Raw genomic sequence first — 21,951 nt, 5'->3', positions numbered from 1 at the left:
CATCTATGTCCGCTTGTCAGGAATTATCATCTGTAGCAAGTCAGCAGCTTAGTTTTAGTTTGACTGGGAATATCAGAGGAGATTTAATGCCTCTCATATTCCCGCCACTACCATGAACCAATCAAATCATAACTTTGATGTCTAATAGGTTGATGGAGGACATGATAGAGGTATTAACATGGCGCGTCACTGCAGATAGTTTCGCAGTAAATGGATGAATTGCGTGATGTCGTCCAAATTGTTGTTCAGCCTTCAATCTTTCTAGGACCCTGCGGTCATCCTCTTCTCCCTGGGTAATTGTCATTGTAGAGGCTCTGCGGGGCAGAGATCAGACTGGACTGTGATGGTTTAAAAGGGGGAAAAGATATGGATTTTGAATGAATTACTACCTGAAATGGAAGTTTTAAACATTACATAATACTTTACACAGAATCCAATTACATAAGGGTGGGTCACAGCAATATGTCAACGCTACTTCTACACTGCTAGGAATAAAGCAAGAGGATACAGAAATCCAATTTATTTTAACTTTCATTAATATCTTTTCTTGAATGTGCTTTACGTGTTCTTAAGAGTTTTTTGCCATTCCAATTATAACACGCACATAAGAGGTGAAAAGAAAGATACTCTGGCTTATAAATCATTTTCAGGATTCATTTTTTCTCGGGTTAACTGTACTATGTGTTGTATTATTTTATGTGGCCATGAAGAGGCACAGAAGACAATTTTTTGTCACGTCTTCCTTGCCTCTTCCAAAATAAATCATTCTGCAAACAACATGCAGAGTTCTGCATCCACACTGCCATGCTACATCCGCCTGTTATCACTGTACGTTTTCTGTACATTTCTACATTTGAAGTGTTGATTCATAAGAATATATATTTGAGGTTTTGAAAAACAATCTCAATCTACTTCAACATCTCTGAGGCTTCTCTCTGGAGCTCTTGTCACAACCACCACCACCACCACCACCACAACAACAACAACAATAGGTAGTGGGCAAATCAGAGGACAGGAGGGTCAACTTCAAGATATACCAAATCCTGCAAGGCATGGATAAGGGCAAATGCTTTGTGACATCACAAAGTTACAGAAGGGGTAGAAGCGTATTATAAGTCTCAGTTTCTAAATACAGGCTGCATGTATTTGGCTGTGGACTGAGCCCTTTGATGCTTTCACAGTATTAGCCAGACCTGCTTTATTTAAATTACACATGAGCCTCTACCTTTATACGATATGTGACCTTTAAAGAAGCAAATTGGGCCAGAAGCAACATTCATGACTGCACTTAACTGTCTGTGTTTAAGAAATGAATCATATCTCACCTTCATAAACCTGCTTCTAATATATGATTATAGTCATCTGCTTCTTCTTTCCACTGTTTCATATCTTCATGGCATGTAGGGTAATGCACCTTAGAGTATCTTAAAATACCTTATAAATGCATCATCTTTATCGTAGTAGTGGTGGTGGTACATAGTAGTAGTAGTATTGCTATTGTAAGTAGTATTAGTATTATTATTGGGATGTTGAGACCACATTTGGAGACCATGAGAGGCAGATAAAATGTACTGCTGTTCACATTCAAGACACCTGAGGAAGTGTTATTTTCAAAGAGATGACACACAAATCTATTCCTAAGGTGGCCCACATGCAAGTTTACAAGCTCAGATCAACACACAGTGACTGACAGATAGAGAGGGAGAGAGAGAGTGAGCAGAGCAGAAACCAGACGTCAAATTGTTAAACTGGTTGCATAGAATAAGCAGAAATGGTGAAAGAAAATAGCCTGTGTATAATAAAAGGCTTTGCCCCCTTTCTGTCATTTCCTTGATCATTTTCCACAAGTCCAGTTTTAATGGATTTCTGTCCTGTGAGTAAAGCCAAAAGTTTTAAGGTTTGACAACCTAATTTTTTAAAAAGAAACATGACTTGAGAGCCGGTGTCAAATGCCATTCTGACATACTTGAGAAATAGAACTACACAGTGGATGGAAACACTGTTGCCAGAAGTACTTTCTGCTCTTTAAGTTTCGATAATATTATGGTGATAAATCCCAAATACTTCTAACCCGTTCCTGAGAAACATTTTTATCTATCAGTATGAGAGGACGATGGTGCTAACAGTAACTCATGAGCCTCAGCTGTTCTACTGCTGTATAGAAGAAGCCAGTTAGTAAATGGATTCAGTTTAAAGGTTGCTTTATTAGGTTTCGACAAAGCACAACCTCAAGCTCCAACTGACTCAGCAATCCTTTTCAAAATGCACATTTGGATTAGTCATAGTTAACTTCTCAACACATTTTGTACACAGAGGCTTTCACAGAATAAAGACCCAAACACTTCAAACCACAGTTGTTCAGCTTTTTAACTGATGATTTAACCAGATCCATGTCCATCTAAACCTTGAAGTTCTCCTATTGTTATTCACCTCTTACTGCATAAAGGATAAGCACGACTTTAACTTCTATTATTTCTTCACAGGGCAAAGGTCTTTGCATTAATTCTTAACAAGTGCAATTAATGCTGCACAATGCTCAGCCTCTTCAGACTGAAAACCACACCAATAAAACAGACATCAATCGACTGTACGCACAAGGCGACAACGCTCTCGCTTGTTGTTAAATTATTCAGCATCATTGTCAGGCTCAGCTACTGATCATGTCCCTTCAGTCCATGCTCAGTGTCCATTATCTGTTATTGTCAGTTTTACTTGGAATCAACACCTTATCAAATAATTAAATACATTACTTAAAATGTGCAAGAAAGCTACTTCACACCTCCTCCTACATTCTCCTTCCTCCTCTTTTATTTCATGTTTTTTTAATCATTCCTCGGGTTTAAACGCTTCTTTTAAGGTGTTAGAAGAAAGGCAGCCAGCAGATGGCACAGAGAAAGGGGGTGTTTGTGTGTGTGTGTGTGTGTGTGTAGGCAGGAGATAGGTAAGGCAGCTCCACAGTATCAAATAACGGCAGGGCTCCTCTCTGGATGTCCCGACTCCTGAGCATAAAAGAGACATCTGGGCCGGCTAACGGATCACCGTTGGGCCTCGCTCTGTGTGCGTTGTGAAGGAAATAATGTAATCTGACAGACACACTAAAGAGGATTTAGAGTTCTGCTGGTGGTCGCTTGCCCAATATGTTAGTGATTAAAACTAGGCAATTATAAAGATCTTCACTACGCCCGTGCCATTTACACAGGCCTGTCACTCTCCTCTGAGGGCTCTGTTGTGTTTTTGCTTCTCTTCTGCTCTGATAAGACGCACATCAGAGGAACTCACAACCTCCCAGGAAGTTTGTTTTCACAGGGGGAGATTATTTAAATCATCCTCTCTGGTGCTTACGTCACTCTGTTAAATTCCCCTTCCTCCTCCTCCTCCTCCTCCAAAAGAGCAATCATTGAATGGCTGCTTACATCAGGCGGTGCGGGAGATGTGTGCGTCTCATACGTTTGGAGATTACAAACCACAGAAAAACAACAGAGCTTCAATCAAAGGGAAACGGAGAATCCAGCAGCTCCTACAATCACTAGTGACTTATAAAAAATAAAGATGTCCAATAGGGAGCAGATAAAGGTTATCATCATCATACTGTACCATGTTTTTTTTATAAAATATCCCACTTCTTCACAATCTAATTAATTTGATTACACTAAACCGCTATATACAGTAAATAATTACATGACTACTCGTAATTAGGCTGATTTTAAATACCAGTTGGAATTGTTTTGAATGGTGATGAGGAATTTAGTAAGGCAATATATATACTGTATAATAAAAAAGAAACAGAGCCTGCACCCATTGTCAGAAAGAGCAACTCATTCATCAAAATGAGTTATGTTCCTGTTTAGAAGATCACTTACTAATTAAGTTGATAATGAGACACGTCAGCATGAAGAAGCTCAGGAGAAAACAGCTCAGTCAGGTGCAGGAAAAATCTCACCTCACAAGCAGAGAAGTGCAGGCAGTTAAAATAATGTACACAAAAATATAAGACTCGGTGCACGAAAAAATTGAACCGTATAAGATTTTTTTAGATTACTACCTGAAAGACCTAGACCACAGGACGAGTGCTGTAAACATGAGTGTCACTGACTGACCTCATGACTGAATGGCCATTGCTCAGTTTCAGAGGGCTGAAGTTTCCCCATCCATCATGGTTCTTTCAAAAATAACTGGTACAAAGGGGTTTAGCTGGGGAGCTATTTAAAGCCTTTACAATCCTTTTAAAAACCTTCTTTAAAAAAAAAAAATCAACTACAGACAACTCTATTGACTCTTTGGAAAACCATTAGCTACTTTCCAAGAGAGTTGCCAAATGGAACGATCCACACGGATCTGGCAGCTTGTGACTTGACCGTTGCAGTAGAAGCACAGCCCCACATATCCAGGGACACATAAACGCTCTACATTATAATTTAATGAGTTTATTGTAATGATCAGATCCACATGAGATTAAGAAATAACCATTTTACTGAAAATTTGTCTTAATTGAAATACTGAGGGCTGAAACATAATTTCAGTTTAAGACTAGATGTGTCCTATCGTCTGGGTAAAAAGTGGACACCAATGAAGGTTTTTTCTTTAAATTTCACATCCAAATCAGCTCTGTCTATAAGCATTTGATTTGACAGCCTGATCAGTTGTGTTTAAGACTTAATACAGACTATAGACTATTGTATTACAGACTTGCCTCACCATCCCCTCATCCCAAGAACGTCTGTGTACCTCTCAAACATCTCTCCCTCTTTGTGAGCAGGATAATAATCACTAAGCTTCTGTTGTGTTTTTGTACATAAGTTTGTCAAAGAGCAACAGACAAAACCGGAGTGACAATGAATCTTCTAAATCCTCACTGATATAAAAGAGACCTCCTGCAGTCCTGAGACTCCCACGATGGCTGAGCACAGCCTGAGAGAAAATATACGCAACAAGCTCAATTCAACCATAAATCCCCTCTGAGGGCAGGACAGCTGAACGCTCGTGGTGCTACCTCTGATCAAAATTATCACACTCTGTAAAAAAAAAAGCTCAGAGTCTGGAGGGTATCAAAAACATCACCCACTGACTAAACGTTAAACAACACATTGCATTGCTCAACACAATTTCAACACTGTTGTTTCGATCGCCTTCATTCACACACAGTTTTCACTTTTAATTCTTTGTTGCAGGCACACACGTCAGGTCTATTTATGTTATTTGAAAAAGCTCTAACAAGGAGTTTCTATGATATTGTTTCTACAAGAAAGCAACGCACAGACGTAACAACCCGAAAAACAATTTGCCTCCACCCTGTCACGTGCCGGTGCAGAGGCACTAAAATAATAGAAATGAATATAAAAAGGTGAGACCCTGAACAACCAATGTTTTATGACATTCCCTCAGACTTCAGGTGTCAACCTAAATTAAGACCTCTACAGGCACATGCACAGTGTAATGCATAATGCATCAGCCCTGCAGTCAAAATGTTGTTGTGCAGCTCAGTGTGACAGATAAGAGTTGACTTCTTCCAGTTTTTGTGGCAGCTCTATGTATGGATGTTATTTTGCTTTATACAGTGCGTATGTTGATATTACAGCTGTATCAAATGTTTATACCTGGCTCAAACGAACACAGTGCTGCAGATCTCACTGTAACAACAACACTGCAAAGCACAATCTCAAAACGACCATAAAGCTGAATCAACACCTCTTAACAACAAAAGCTGCAAACAATAGCCGCCATGAGAGTTTTACAACTGGGCCGTTGTATTAGACTCCATTAGTTTTAGCTAGGAGTACTAGTAAACAGATTGGATATGTATATCCTCAGGCATTTTGCTTTACTACACATTCAAACAACTTTATTTGCACAAAGCGCAAATATCACCACAGGCCTTAAATAATAAAATCTCATGTCTTTAAAATGAGAGCACCCCGGGGACTAATAGAATAAGTCATTTCCTGCCGGCAGACAAAGTGACCAGAAATAGAGGGATTCAGCTCATTGACCGGATATTAATGGCTGCTTCCGGTGATTTAGTGCTGCAGAGACCAGGTGATGGATTGGGGACACCTTCGCTGTGAACTGAAGCATTCGGTGGCTCCATTGTAAAGCAATTAGACCGTTACAATACAGTCACTTTGGCAGCAGATCGGTTCAAGGGACCCCAGGTGGGCCAACCAGAGGAGAATAAAAATGCTCCCTTAAGATGGATAAAATGATGAGATATTTGACACTGAAGGAGGCAAAAGAGAAGAGACGTTCCCGATTTAGTGCCAGGAAAAAGCTTGCAGGGATAAGACTGCATGCTTCTGTTGATGTGCGCATGTGAAGAGGTAGGAAGTAAAAAGGCAAAATCTATCATCTTCTGCATGAATAACAGGTGGGATTGTAGCTTTTTATGAAAAAGAAAGAAAAAAACATTTTACAAAGATAAGGGGGGGGGGGGGGGGGGGGGGTACAAAATAAAGTATGAAAAATTATAGATTTAAAATGTTGGAAATGACATCACCCCCTGCCCTGACTGACACAACATATAAATAACAATAAAAACGCCTCTCAGTGTGATCCACTGTCTGCCATCTCTTCACCATTAAGCCTCCTCCAACACCAGTAAACATTTCAATATTCATCAGTACGACATAGAACAACACAAAGCTAGTGAGACTTGGCACCCGCCCACTTAATTAAAGCAATTTATAAATATTTCATTTGATAATTAGAGAGAGGAACAGAATGGAGGAGCTGCGCTCAACCTTGAGGTGCAGTGTTTGCTGAAAGGGCTGAAGAATATGATTTCAATCAATGTTGTGATATAATATTAGTCCAATATCTGCAGTATATTCATCACAATATGGCTGGTGTAAGCAGAAAAACCACATGTAAATGATGAATCAGTTCATGCAGTGAGCAGTGTTCCACTGTTCTGCACTATAGACAAAGCTTCATTATTCATTGGTTCCATCCATCTATTATGGTTCTGCTTCCTTTCCCTCCATTTTCTTTTGCCAACTCCTTAGACTGGAGCCAAAGCACCTAACCAACACTCCATCTTCTCTGGCCTCCCTGCTGATTAAATGCATGAGAGACCTGCATTCCTCCACTTTCAGTAGTTGCTTACCTGAACTGAACACAAAACACTTTTCTGCTGCTCTATTCTAGTATTTTTTTTTTTTTTTTTAAGTATTGCATTAAATGCAAAGGTAGTAGTGTGACAGGAAAGGATGAGAAGACGATGGATCCAGATCCCAACATTTCTTCACTGTGGGTGGGTAAATGTTTCAAAGCATGGATGCCTAGTACATCTCAAGTGAATGTGGCAGTTCTGAGATGGTCCAATATGTTTTTTTTCCACCAAATTCGGAGATTTCTTCCTCTCAAACTTCTGACTGATATGAGAACTCGTAACTAATGAAAAAGGGAAATGTTTCACACCATAAGGCTGGATACGGTTGAAAGAAATTTCCTTCTGTCCTTGGGGCGGAGGGTTCAAGCTGCCAAGCATTAAAGGAGAATAGGAAGAAGTGCTGATCCTCCAAACGTCAGCCATGACTTGTTTCATATGCCTACAACCACACACTGTCATAACTGGAAGCCGGCCAGTACAAGCTGGTGGCCAAATAACTGTTGGCCAGTGGAGTGTTGAGGTGCTAAGTGTCTTACTCAAGGGCATTGCAAGGGTAGTTTTGGAGCTAACCATGAGTCCGCACTTTGTTTAATCAAGAGTTTCTGGTTGGCTGATCCAACACTTCAATTCACTCCCCTCAATTATAAGCAGCTGTTGGCAACATAGAAAAATCAGCATTTTACAGTAGAATACATTATGCAAAAAAATATAGAGCTAACCACTTTAACAACACTAGTCTTTGCTCCAAAACAACAATAAGCCAAGATTTCTCATTAACATAATGTCAAGTGTAACATCATAATAAAAGCGGTCACCAGCCTCAGCTACATTAAAAACATTGGAGCATCATCTGTACACTGGAAATCTTCAAACACTGGCTACAAGCACTCAAATGCATTTTCCCATGGGTGGTTTTTTTTGTTGGTTTTTACTGCAGTTAATTATGGTCATAACTTTTTGCAAAGTCAGCTTTTATGCCATTTTAAATATGGCCATCAGTGTTTCCCCTAGCCGTTTTGTCTTGGGGGGGTGGGGGGTGGATGAGTCCGGGGGGGGTATGTGAAGGTGTGTGTGTTTATCGCTCTGTTTGGATTAAATAAACACAAATAGGCTGCGAACACACACATTGGCCTCTAGTATTTGTTAATCGCGGTGTTTTATTTTGAAAAGGGTCTGAAAATTGACCGGAGGCCTGTACTGCGAAGGAGGCTCGACATGGCCAGGCTTTGTGTTCATCTTCCAGCTCAACAAAACCTCAAGTCCCGGCCCAAGTTAACACGGTACTACGAAGCTGGTTATCAACTTGGTTTGTTAAGTCCGGCTCTCAGCTTGTGCGTTCACATCAAAGGAGGCGTTTGGCATCATACTCTTCTTCTTCCGCACAAAATGGATCCACAACGGACTGATTTCAGCCAAGAGGAGCAGGTTGTTTTAATGGAGAGAGTATGAGCGAAGCACGATCGCAGCCTGAAGCATCAGTGTTGCTGCAAATATGACAAGAGAGGAGGCTGCTGTTAATTTCTGACAACTGAACATCGCGCTACTTTTACTTTTAAATATGAAGCTTTATTAATTTAAATTAAATAAATTAGAGCAACAAGTTATTTTAAATTATATTTTATATTGTTTTCATATATTTCACTGATCGAAATTATAGAATACGAGTGTGTGTTTTTGTATGTGTGTGCATATGAAAATAGTGGGGTTTTTTTGTGCTGTGACTACAAGCAAATTTCATATTGTCTCTGTACAAAGACAACAAAGACTTATTCAAGATTTGCGTTTGGGCAACACTGAAATATAACAGGCAAAAAACATCGAAATTGATTTATTCATGGCCACATTAAGTGAAATTAATTATTACCGATTATCCATCTGTCCTGCTGTGAGTGGACAACTTCTTTCACTGGTGACTGACTGTATAAAAAATAAGATATAGGCTATAGTCTAATATATAATGAGCTCCTGACACTCAGCTCAACGGGTGAGGAGGCGGAGACAACTCTCGGCGGAGACGCTCAGAGAGAAAGTAAACAGCAGCGGATCAGCTGATCTCTCCCTCCGTACAAACGCTCCGTTCTGATCCAGCTTCACTGGACTTTCAAAGTAAAGGTGACGCAGCTGAAAATTAGTTACACAGTGAAACAGCGGTGCTTTTATCGCCAGTTTTATGATTAAACTCAGACGCCAAAACGACTGCTGCAGGGCGCGAGCCGGCCGCGGAGCTGCACGCTGCGGTGAATCTGATGTGGTTCGCGGCGCTTCCTCGTCCGGTGTGTTGCTACCCGGCGTGAGCGCTGGTATTTAAAAATCAGATGACAGAGGGAGAATAGCGCCGTTTGGTTGCTTGGACAGGTAGGTGCTTCAGGTGGAGCGCTCTACAGTTTGATCATCAGACCAACAGGTCCGCTTTGACTGCGACTGGCTCCTTGATGTTGCGTTTTTCAAGGGGGGCGGGGGCCCGTGCAGGCGGGGCGGGCCGCCCCGCCAATAGAACGGTAGGGGAAACACTGGTCATGTTATGTGCACATCACATTGTGTAAAATACCAAATTAGGACAAATAGAAAACCATTTCAAGAAAATGAAATGATATGGACTCCTCCTTGAACCGCCACCTTACCGTGGTGGAGGGGTTTGAGTACCCGAATGATCCTAGGAGCTATGTTGTCCGGGGCTTAATGCCCCTGGTAGGGTCTCCCAAGGCAAACAGGTCCTAGGTGACGGGTCAGACAAAGAGCGGTTCAAAGCCCCTTATGAAAAAAGTAACAGCAAGGACGTGTACGTCGCCCGGACTGGCGTTACCGGGGCCCCACCCTGGAGCCAGGCCTGGGGTCGGGGCTCGCAGGCGAGCGTCTGGTGGCCGGGTCTTGGCCCACGGGACCCGGCCGGGCGCAGCCCGAACGAGCGACGTGGGCCCGCCCTCCCGTAGGCCCACCACCCGCGGGAGGGTACATAAGGGGCAGGTGCCGTGTGATATGGGTGGCAGCCGTGGGCGGGGGCCCCGGCGACCCAATCCCCGGATGACGACTCTGGCTTTAGGGACATGGAATGTCACCTCGCTGGGGGGGAAAGAGCCTGAGCTTGTGCGGGAGGCTGAGAGGTATCGACTAGAGATAGTCGGGCTCACCTCCACGCACAGCCTGGGCTCTGGAACCCAACTCCTTGAGAGGGGTTGGACTCTCTTCCACTCTGGAGTTGCCCATGGTGAGAGGCGGCGAGCTGGTGTGGGCTTGCTCATAGCCCCCCAGCTCAGCCGCCATGTGTTGGAGTTCTCCCCGCATAACGAGAGGGTCGCTTCCCTGCGCCTACGGGTCGGGGATAGGTCTCTCACTGTCGTTTCGGCCTACGGGCCAAACGGCAGTGCAGAGTACCCGGCCTTCCTGGAGGCCCTGGGAGGGGTGCTGGAAAGTGCCCCAACTGGGGACTCCATCGTTCTGTTGGGAGACTTCAACGCTCACGTGGGCAGCGACAGTGTCACCTGGAGAGGTGTGATTGGGAGGAACGGCCTCCCCGATCTGAACCCGAGCGGTGTTTTGTTATTGGACTTCTGTGCTAGCCACAGTCTGTCCATAACAAACACCATGTTCGAGCATAAGGGTGTCCATAAGTGCACGTGGCACCAGGACACCCTAGGACGGAGGTCAATGATCGACTTTGTAGTCGTGTCATCTGACCTCCGGCCGTATGTCTTGGACACTCGGGTGAAGAGAGGGGCTGAGCTGTCAACTGATCACCACCTGGTGGTGAGTTGGATCCGCTGGCAGGGGAGGAAGCTGGTCAGACCTGGAAGACCCAAGCGTATCGTGAGGGTCTGCTGGGAACGTCTGGCAGAATCCCCTGTCAGGGAGGTCTTCAACTCCCACCTCCGGGAGAGCTTTGACCAGATTCCGAGGGAGGCCGGAGACATTGAGTCCGAATGGACCATGTTCTCCGCTTCCATTGTTGACGCGGCCATCCGGAGTTGCGGCCGTAAGGTCTCCGGCGCCTGTCGCGGCGGCAATCCCCGAACCCGGTGGTGGAGCCCGGAAGTACGGGATGCCGTCAAGCTGAAGAAGGAGTCCTACCGAGCCTGGCTAGCTCGGGGGACCCCCGAGGCAGCTGACGGGTACCGGCAGGCCAAGCGGACGGCGGCCCGGGCGGTCGCGGAAGCAAAAACTCGGGTCTGGGAAAAGTTCGGGGAGGCCATGGAGGAGGACTACCGGTCGGCCTCGAGGAAATTCTGGCAAACCATCCGGCGCCTCAGGAGGGGGAAGCAGTGCTCCGCCAACACTGTTTACAGTGGAGGAGGGGAGCTGTTGACCTCGACTGGGGATATCGTCGGGCGGTGGAAGGAATACTTCGAGGATCTCCTCAATCCCACTGACACGCCTTCCATCGAGGAAGCAGAGGCTGGGGACTCAGAGGTCGATTCATTCATCACCCAAGCTGAAGTCACTGAGGTAGTCAGGAAGCTCCTCAGTGGCAAGGCACCGGGGGTGGATGAGATCCGCCCTGAGTACCTCAAGTCTCTGGATGTTGCGGGGCTGTCGTGGCTGACACGCCTCTGCAGCATCGCGTGGCAGTCGGGGACAGTGCCTCTGGACTGGCAGACCGGGGTGGTGGTCCCTCTCTTCAAAAAGGGGGACCGGAGGGTGTGTTCCAACTACCGGGGGATCACACTCCTCAGCCTCCCGGGGAAAGTCTATTCCAGGGTGCTGGAGAGGAGAATTCGGCCGATAGTCGAACCTCGGATTCAGGAGGAACAATGCGGTTTTCGCCCTGGCCGTGGAACGCTGGACCAGCTCTACACCCTCCGCAGGGTGCTCGAGGGCGCATGGGAGTTTGCCCAACCAGTCCACATGTGTTTTGTGGATCTGGAGAAGGCTTTCGACCGTGTCCCACGTGGCAACCTGTGGGAGGTGCTCCGAGAGTATGGGATCGGAGGCCCTCTGCTGAGGGCTGTACGGTCCCTGTATGACTGGAGCAGGAGCTTGGTTCGCATGGCCGGCAGTAAGTCAGACCTGTTCCCGGTGCGTGTTGGACTCCGGCAGGGCTGCCCTTTGTCACCGGTTCTGTTCATTATCTTTATGGACAGAATTTCTAGGCGCAGCCAAGTGCCGGAGGGGGTACGGTTCGGGAGCCACTTGATCTCATCTCTGCTTTTTGCAGATGATGTGGTCTTGTTGGCTCCCTCGAGCCAGGACCTTCAGCATGCACTGGGGCGGTTTGCAGCCGAGTGTGAAGCAGCTGGGATGAGAATCAGCACCTCTAAGTCCGAGGCCATGGTTCTCGACCGGAAAAAGGTGGCTTGCACCCTCCAGGTCGGGGGAGAGTTCCTGCCTCAGGTGGAGGAGTTTAAGTATCTTGGGGTCTTGTTCACGAGTGAGGGGAGAACGGAGCGCGAGATTGACAGGCGGATCGGTGCGGCGGCCGCAGTAATGCGGTCATTGTATCGGTCCGTCGTGGTGAAGAAGGAGCTGAGCCGAAAGGCAAAGCTCTCGATTTACCGGTCGATCTACGTTCCCACCCTCACCTATGGTCATGAACTCTGGGTCATGACCGAAAGGACAGGATCCCGGATACAAGCGGCCGAAATGAGTTTCCTCCGCAGGGTGGCGGGGCGCTCCCTTAGAGATAGGGTGAGGAGCTCTGTCACCCGGGAGGAGCTCGGAGTAGAGCCGCTGCTCCTCCACATCGAGAGGAGTCAGCTGAGGTGGCTCGGGCACCTGTATAGGATGCCCCCTGGACGCCTCCCTCGTGAGGTGTTCCGGGCATGTCCCACCGGGAGGAGGCCCCGAGGAAGACCCAGGACACGCTGGGGTGACTACGTCACTCGGCTGGCCTGGGAACGCCTTGGGGTCCCCCCGGAAGAGCTGGAGGAAGTGTCCGGGGAGAGGGAAGTCTGGGGATCCCTGCTCCGACTGCTGCCCCCGCGACCCGGACTCGGATAATGCGGCGGACAATGGATGGATGGATGGATGGATGGAAATGATATGGAAACTAATTATGAGATGAGAGTGAATGGAAATTGCTGTCTTGAGATAAAGCTAAATCCTGATTATGAAAGGGAACAATCCGAGGTTCAATTAATTATTACAGATGACTGAAATCCAAAAGTACTTCAATTATACTACCAAATTTCACTGATGAACTGATTTCACTGATGTAAATTGTATTACTGGCTGCTTGTTGTTGCTGGAGGTAATTGTTTTTTCTAAAAAATGACTTTCGGGGACAAATCACTGAGCCTTGCTTTAGTTGCTGTTGTGGGATTTTTGTGCAAATCTCATTAACAATGTCTGTGTTTAAAAAGGCAAATATAATAATTAAACCCTGTGTGGCTGAACCAACAAGTGCTGTGATTTAAAAGGGGTTACATAAGCTCACAAATCTTCACAACATGAAACATCGGAGAGCCAACCAAAGGTTCCTTTATTTCATCATGAACACAGGCTTTCTGAGGCTTTTTAAAAACACTTCAATAAAAAGTATTCATTACAAGTCAGAGATGATGTTTCCCAACAGCAACCGCATGTTTCCTCCAACTACAGCACCTTGCATACACATCAGAACACAACGAGCGTCAGTGAGAATTATCTTGGGTGTCATCCTCACAAGTTGTAAGCCTGTCACATGGTCACATGCCATTGATGGTAATAGTAGATGAGAGCTGTGGCCCATCACGGAGATTAAATGTTTGGGTAGTATAATAGTGATAGTGATTAAAATGAATAGATAATTAATGTTTTACTACAATTTCTTATTTCATGGGGTATTTGGGACTGTGTGGTCATGGGCGAAGCTTGGAAACATTCATATCAGCCCTAAAGAACATTGTGATTTTTTTTTTTTACACATTAATAATTTGCATGTGCGCACACATTCACCAAAATGAGTCTCTTGTGATATGAAATGCTATTTGAAACCCCGGAGAAGTGGTTATATAAAGCAGAGTGCTGTAAGAAATGGAACCATGGCAGAAAGAGGCCAAAAACAAGTTAATAGACCGGTTTAGTCTATTTAGGAAGATGTTGTGCATGCATGTTTTTTGGCAATGTCCTTCTCCATATTCAGCAACACATTACAGTTATAGCAAACTCACCACAGGACAGCAAATCCACCAATTCTTGCCACTGGATCGGTTAGGGGCTAAGTGTCCCATTCAAGGGCATGTTAGCAGTAGCTACTGAGGACTTGGGGGGAAAAGACAGGAAAAATAATTCACCTTTGCTGTGATTTTACCACAACAACGTTTGTGCCACTTGCTGTGGAGTTGTCTAACCTCCAGGCTGGCTTTAGGCAACCATCAGCCCCCTGTTTACAGAGAGATGCACTCCAAACTTATTTGGATAGTTTGTAGACAAATCTGCTGCTCAGTGTTATTAGACACACAGCAACAAAAGTATGTAAACACAAACCCCGAGGCCAGGCCTAAAGGCACTGTACCTCATTTATTCCAGGCTGTTCGCTGCAGTGCTTAATCAGCTACGGCAGCATAAGTTCACAGTGTCTTTGCAAGAGCCTCAGATGCCACAAAAGTTGTATCCAATGCTGCACTGGGGCAGAAAACTATATGTAAAATGTATGAACTTATGCTAAAGAAAGTAAATAGACCCAAATCCCATGACCACAAGTGATTTTTATCCCAGTACTTTGGACATTTTTATGTTAAATATTCTCAGAATCGCTCTGTTGCAAAAGTTTCCTTGAAATACAACAGTCCTCATCCTTCAGGTAAAACATGAAATACTTCCATTAAGGCAGTATGTAAATCCTGTGCTGCCTATTTATCAGTCCTATGTCAGGCAGCTGCAGCGGTCACAGTGATTTTCTGTTACTGTTTGCATTGTTCAGCTCTTTTCCTCATCCTGGTTTTCTGTGAGAGCAGTGACTCTTGGCAGCGAGACAGATGATTCAGTCCCTCGTCCACCTCTGCAGTAAATCAGTCTCCAGACAACACTTGAACTTATTTTCATTATCAGGAATTAATTTCCTCTGTGGTAACACGTTAAACAAGCAGTAAGAAAATCTCATAGGTTAGACTAACTCCAACATTCCTGCTATACGATTTATTAGTGCCTTTTTTTGGTAGGCAAGCTCAAGTACGGCTGTCACAATTTTAGTTGACGATTAATTGCCAAACAAATAATTGAGATTAACGTTAACTATCGTCTTTTTTTGATCATTTTATGCCAATATTTAGTATAAGCCTAAACATAGTTTTATAATACACATACACCGGAAGAAGAGCCATGTATTGGCTTTGCAACTAAATCCATGATTGTTAATGTCAATAGATGCTCATCAAAATGCCGTCGTCGAATATTAGAAATTCAGCGTCTCGAGATAAACAGTTTGTGGCGCTCCACTTATGTGCAATTAAACCACAGCAGAAGGGGGTACAGCTTGATGATGTTAAAAGAGCACTATTTAAACCTCAAACGGTGGGAAATGACATGGAAATAGTGATGAAATATGACATTTCTGTTAGTTTCATCCAACTGTTCTCATACAGATGAATGAAAACAATGTTAATGATTTTGCAAAATGATTGTGGCCAGCTCAAATGATTGTTGACTAGGAAATTATGTTATAATCGTGACAGGCCTAACCTCAAGTGAAATTAGTCTGTAATATAAGGGTCACAAAAGCTTTTAGGTTCAACTTGGGATGGATTAGACAACGTTTTCCACAAGTAACCCCTCCTATGAAAAACCATACACACTCCTTCACAATACTTGTCCCACCCCAACAACCTGTTTCAAGAGGGATAAAATCAGGATGAGGAACTAAACATGCCATTTCATGTGGCACTTGAGGATCAAATAGTCTGCGCTGAAGAGGTGTAAATTGTGACCAGTGCATAATAACATGATAAGTGGGTTTAGCAATTGCTCCCAACCACAGGCCTGCATGTTGACAACATCCAGCAAGGCAGAACTCTGTCACAGCGTGGTATCAGCTCCAAGCTATGAATCAATTAATACCATCCTTAAGTTTAACAAGATTTCTATCTGCCTCCCGCCATCTAATCAACACGCCAACCATTAGCAGTGTGCAGAGTTACTCCAGGCCACTCAGCTCCCAATCCTCTGAGTTGCGGCCAACTCTTTGCATGTCAATGTGGCTGGCAGCAGCCCAGGTTCGACCCAGTGAATTTAGACCAGCCAGTGGCCAGCTTTTTTTTTTCATCTCCTCACCCTCCGGTCCTTTAACATGCCAGTCATTGCAGCAATTGCAAATGTCAGCAACTGACACCAAACTACAGTGTTTCTTTGAATCACTGGAGACAGCACTCACAACTAATTAAGAAGGAAGACATGGAAACATGACCAACAAGGTCATCCATAGCCATCCTGTCTTGTATTTTCTTTTCTGTGTCTCTTTGGCATTGGTCTTTGTGGCACAACACTATCATTCTGCCTTTGTTTTCCCTCTCACACTCCCTTAGAGTTTAAACCAATCAGATTAAAAAGTCTGAGAGACAGACAGCCTGTGGATGATGATGAGGCAAGGCTGCTTGTCTTGTTGATGCTTTGGCTCTGGCTCCAAGACAACACAATTTATGTCCCAATCCTTATCCTGTCACATCTCCTCACTGTCCACAACATCACAAAGAAGATGATACAGAAAAGGTCTACGTAAATGCTGACTGGGGAGGCAACCTTAGCAGTGGCTCCAGGGACCAAGGCCAGGGTAGCCTCTTAGGAGGAGGAGGGTGTGAGACAGAAAGATATACAGCTGTAAGCCCTTGACTCATCCCCTGGGCGAAAAAAACAACCTCCTGCTTTCAGAGGCCATCCCAGAATTCATCAGGCAACACAGGTTTGCTAAAGTGGAGCGGATTAAGCCTAAGCAGAGGTATACAGCAGGGAGAAAACAGTGTGAATGAGTAATATGCTGGAAACAAAATGCATTTCAAAGACCTATTTGAAGCCAAGCTTGTTGTTTGTGTGGGATTAGTGATTTCTTATTTGTGTGTGTGATAAACATAAGTGACTTTCATATAACATTCTGGCTGAGCGAATGACTAGTTTAGTACTGTAGCTGCTGACAGAATCAGAAATCACTCAACACTTGGGGTTGAGGTGTATGGTGCTGTCTTTTAAAACTACGTTTACTCAATTTTTGACTTGTGTGCTACAAAAAAAGCAGCCTGTTCACATATCAAGCAACACTATTTATATTTATTCTCTTTTTAAGTGTTTCAGCCCTTAAAATAGCTGGTTCTTCTTTCTTATGGATTCCCTCCCTTTTCCCTATCTAATCACCAGCCTTGTTCCTCTGATATCCGATGCTGAATACATGAAATACAGGAGGGCTATCAGCACCTTTTAATGAAAAAAACTGCTTGTTGGTGCTGACACAGATACAATGAGCACACTTGCATCAACCCATGAACTAAATATGCCAAAACCCCAAAACTGAGAAAAATGAGGATAAAAATACACTGAAAAGTTGTAGAGTTGTGTGATAACTATCATTTGGTCCCGCAGTGTCACAGCATCATGTGATTGAAAGTTAATATGAAAATATCTAAGCAGTAAGCAGAGCTCTGAAGTTGGATAGAAACAGGTGAAGACCCTGGATCAAATTAACTTGCTGTTAGATCCAGATTCATCCAGAGGATCACACTGAGAGGCGACATCTTTCCTCTGTCAAATGTACCAGAAGCTTAAATCTATTCAAGTCGATGACTTGGATAGTAGCTTATAGCAAAAACTTCTTTCTTATTTTTTGCCTCCTTTAATTAATAGCGCAGTGAAGAGAGACAGGAAATGGGGAGACAGAGAGAGAGAGGGGATGACACGCAGCATAGGGTCGCCCGAGTTAGGATTCGATACGAGACCGGCTGCAGCGAGGACTATAGCCTCTGTATATGCGATAAGGGGCGTTGCTTAGCTCAGTTGTTAGGGCTGATGCCCCTAATCGCAAAAACTTTTTAAAAATGGCTTGAAGCAATTCTAATAAGAAACTGTAATGAATAAACAATGGCAATCCTAGACTTTAAGTGGCCCCAGGCAAAGACGTCCATCAAAGACATGCACACATGTGCAGACTAGTGGCAGATACTACAGATACTATACAGATGTTCCCTAAGTCAATTTGGCATTTATCCATTAAAGAAATGTCGTTGAAAGTGCTGTAGTTTTTTTTTTCATGTAATGGTCATTACTGGTGCAATCACTGCTTAGAAATCTAGTATTCAGGGTGTCCTAACAACTAAGTGTTTATGAATCAATCAACAACTCAATAACCTCTCCACAACTCCATAGAGTGAAAAGGCGTTGTATAACATGATGGAAGCTGAATATCTTTAAATTGCGTTTATACAACAGAGTGTGTAATTAGTGATGTGTTTGAACAGGCACAGTGCTCTGTGAGTGGGAAATTCAAACCTAAAATGCTACAGTGTCACATCAGGTAGAAATATCATATATGGATATACTGTAAAGTAACCAGACAAGTTTGGGTGTACAACAAAATCTGTAATGATGAACTGAATTAGGAGGTCTGGCAGAATTTAAAGGGTTAAAATTATTCTTAACATTTAGGTTAAACCTAGCAGGCATAAAAATAACTGAAGCATTAATGACCACCAGGGGGACTTTATCTCAGCAAGGCTCCTCTCTTGTTGTCTCTCCTGTGCCTGTCCTGTCAAGGCTAATAACAGCAGTGAGCCACATGGCAGTTATAGTAGTGTAACCATTGTGACTGCATGGTCAAAACCGCTGCAGATCAATCGTTTACCGACAGCGGGAATCAATTTAATCAAGGAATAGTATATTAAAGAGAGATGTAGACATGACAGTATGAGCAGAATGTCTTTCAACCATCTTTGGATTCACTCCCTCATAGTCTCAGCTGCTCACATAAAAAACAACCGTTCTGAAAGGAACTTCAGCAAACTCTCTAATCATTCACTTACAGTAACAGGGATCGATAGCCTCTCACTACAGACCAGAGATGACTACAAATGTTAAGAAAATTGATTGGAAAAATATGGATGGTTAACTCCATCATTAGTATTCTATTCAACACAGTTTGAGATTGCATTCAATATATGGTTCAGAGAGTTGTCCCGCTGTAGTCTCCTAAGAGAACTGAATCTGAGAAGCAGATTCAGAGAAACTAGAACTACAAAGACAAAAGCCGACAAGTGGGGGCCAACACTCAAGATTCACTCCATCACGAGTCTAACAAAAAAACTAAACAATGTATGAACAAACTAAGCCTTAGAGTTTTCCTCACAGATGTGTTGACAGACTAGGCTAACAAAGTTACAAATTGTTTTACACCAACAAATAAAACATGTAAGCATGTAATTAGAATAAAATCATCAAAATGTATTCATCTTTAAGATGCTATGAGGAAAAGGAAAACACAGCTATCCAGAGGATCAATAGAGGACAGAGGATGACAGTTTAAAAACTATCGGGACTTTGTGAAGCACGAAATGTTATCCAAAAAGATTGGTAAGAGAAAAACACTAAACTAAACAAACAAAAAACAGGTATAGCATGTGTTCCCATCTCTTGGTATTAGTTAAAAGCTTGTATGGGGAGCAGTTTGGATTCAGTGGGGGTAGGGGGATTGCCTTACAGCTGAACCCTGCATAAAGTGAATTACAAAAGTCCATATGGGAAGAGATAAAAGCATGGATGACTATTTCAAGATCAGAGAAGGTTAGACAGACTTAATTTGAGCTATAATCCACGGTTGACACAGGGAACAGGCCACTGACCTTTCAACTACACCTTTTTATTTATTTTGAGAGGTAAAGGGGAAAGGGGAAATCTCAAAAGATTACCACAACAGTAAATACAATATAGTTAAATATGTGCATACAGGAGCATTATGTAACATGTAGCTAGTTATTAATAAACAGGTATGAACTTTACCAAATATAAATATTAAAAAATATTAAAGTAAAAACTATGAATAAGGCTCAAAAGGATTCAATGGTGTGATTTTTTGCAACACTTTACAACTGATGGTGAGCCCCCATTATGAATGTGTGGATAGTGTAAGGTAAAAACAGTGATGGGAAAGGGAAGACAAAGCTAATATTCATTTTCGGCATGATAGACAGAAGGATGGACTCATAAAACCAAGGACCTTCCAAGACTTCCTCTTGAATCAATTTTCACTGTACACAAATCAGACATGCTCTTTTATCGCCTCATTTGCTAATAGGGTTTCTTTACACTCAGTGGCATTGACAATAGTTCAAAAGGCTTAAGTGGTCCCAGTCATTATTCTTACTTTATAGTGTGAGAGCAGTGGTACCGACCTCCTCTTCCTTCCACACTTTCACACACACACGCACTCTGCTCTATGGTTACCAGATGCTCTCAGGGTGTCTAGTTACCTGCATGCTACTAGAAGTAGTAGTCGGTTTACACAACAGCGATGCTATAACACTTTGCTCACTGATAATGGAAAGCTGCTCCCAGCCAACAAAAATTATTTCCCCTGAACCAATTGGGGCTTGTTAGCTCCAAGAGGTCAGTCTTAGACACCGAGGCCAAACACATAATTAATATGAGCCAAGAGCTTACTATACACACGAGATGTGGGTTATGAGTACAAGGCTAGTGCAAATAGTCCCCATGACTCTGACATTCGTGCCAGTTCACTGAATCGCTGCGGGCTGCTTGATTTATACCCTCTATTGCCAGGATAAATGTGCAGACTGTAACAGCAGCGCATGTGCAGGTTTAGCGTAGTGGTGGAAATAAAAGACAAACTTACCTTCACTGCATCAGCATGAGTGACTTTCTCGAAGACTTTGTCGTTAACTTTCATGATCTGGTCACCGATCCGGAGTCCCTCCTTCTCTGCCAGGCTGCCCGGCTCCACCAGGGACACGTAGATCCCGACCCCGTGCTCCGACCCACCGCGGATGCTGAAGCCCAGGCCCTCGTTGCTCTTGTGCCGCTTCATGGTGACCTGCCGCAGCTCACCCGGAGGCTCGTGGATAAAGTTCCTCCCGAGCAGCGGCACCAGGGGAGCTGTCCCGTCGCTGCTGGTGCTGAAACTGTCCGGCGAGTCCCGCAACGCCACTTGGAACTCGGGTGGGTTGTTTGGCGAGAAATGCCCTGGGGGAGTCGGGCTGGCGCTGGGGAAGTCGCCCGGTGGAGTTTCGGCGTTGCCATTGCTTGCAACCAAATCCGATTTTAAGTAGAGGCCCTCCGAGGTGTACTGCTCGAAGAGAAGCTGGTCGGAGCGGGGGATGACCAGCCGCAGCATGGGCAGAAGTTGCCGCTTGCTGGGTGCGTTGAGGATGACGTTGAGGGTCTGCACCAGGTCGTACACGTTGCGTTTGGAGTGGTAGACGTTGAGACAGTGGATGAATTGCTCCCTCTCGAAGTCGTTGAGCAGGAGGTTGAGCGCGTTGTGCAGCTTTCTCACGTTGGCTGACAGCGTCCGCGCGCTGGAGGCCACCGAGTTGGCCGAGGAGCTGAGCGACATGCGCTCCAGGTCGGTGCTGCTCATCCTGGCTGTGTGACCGGGACACGGCGCCACACTGGTGCGGGGTTAGAGTAGAAGCATCACGGGCTGGCGGCGCGGTTCAGACCGGCGCTGGGCATCACTACCGCTGGAGGACGTGTACTCCGGTTATATCCATGCTGTCCGGCTCTGACAGATGCTCCACTTATTACTCGCAATTTGCTGGACAGAGCTAAGAAATTGGCAACTTCAACGGGCAATTAAGTCCCACTAATTCAATTTCACAGCTGACACAAATTAATCAGCACTTACCATAATTAAGATAACCTATCACAGGTCTAATTGGATTCTGCAAACTTCGTGTGTGAAACGTTGCGTCAAAACTGGACATGCAACAGCCTCGCGGAGAAGT

The 21,951-nt window shown here is 44.3% G+C and overlaps 1 protein-coding gene across 1 annotated transcript in view; it reads right to left on the bottom strand.

Moving 5' to 3' along the window:
- Positions 1 to 21,584, bottom strand: part of whrna (whirlin a) — a gene marked incomplete at its 5' end in the record, with an annotated part of 162,336 nt that extends 140,752 nt beyond the window's left edge. Inside the window, one exon of the mRNA XM_083984146.1 lies at positions 20,841 to 21,584. Coding sequence (XP_083840272.1) covers positions 20,841 to 21,584 — 744 coding nt within the window. The remainder of the gene's footprint in view (positions 1 to 20,840) is intronic.
- Between the last annotated feature and the right edge of the window lie 367 nt (positions 21,585 to 21,951).

This window comes from Trachurus trachurus (assembly GCF_905171665.1).
Source record: "Trachurus trachurus genome assembly, chromosome: 12".
Taxonomy (NCBI): domain Eukaryota; kingdom Metazoa; phylum Chordata; class Actinopteri; order Carangiformes; family Carangidae; genus Trachurus; species Trachurus trachurus.
This window is presented reverse-complemented; position numbering and strand designations above follow the sequence as displayed.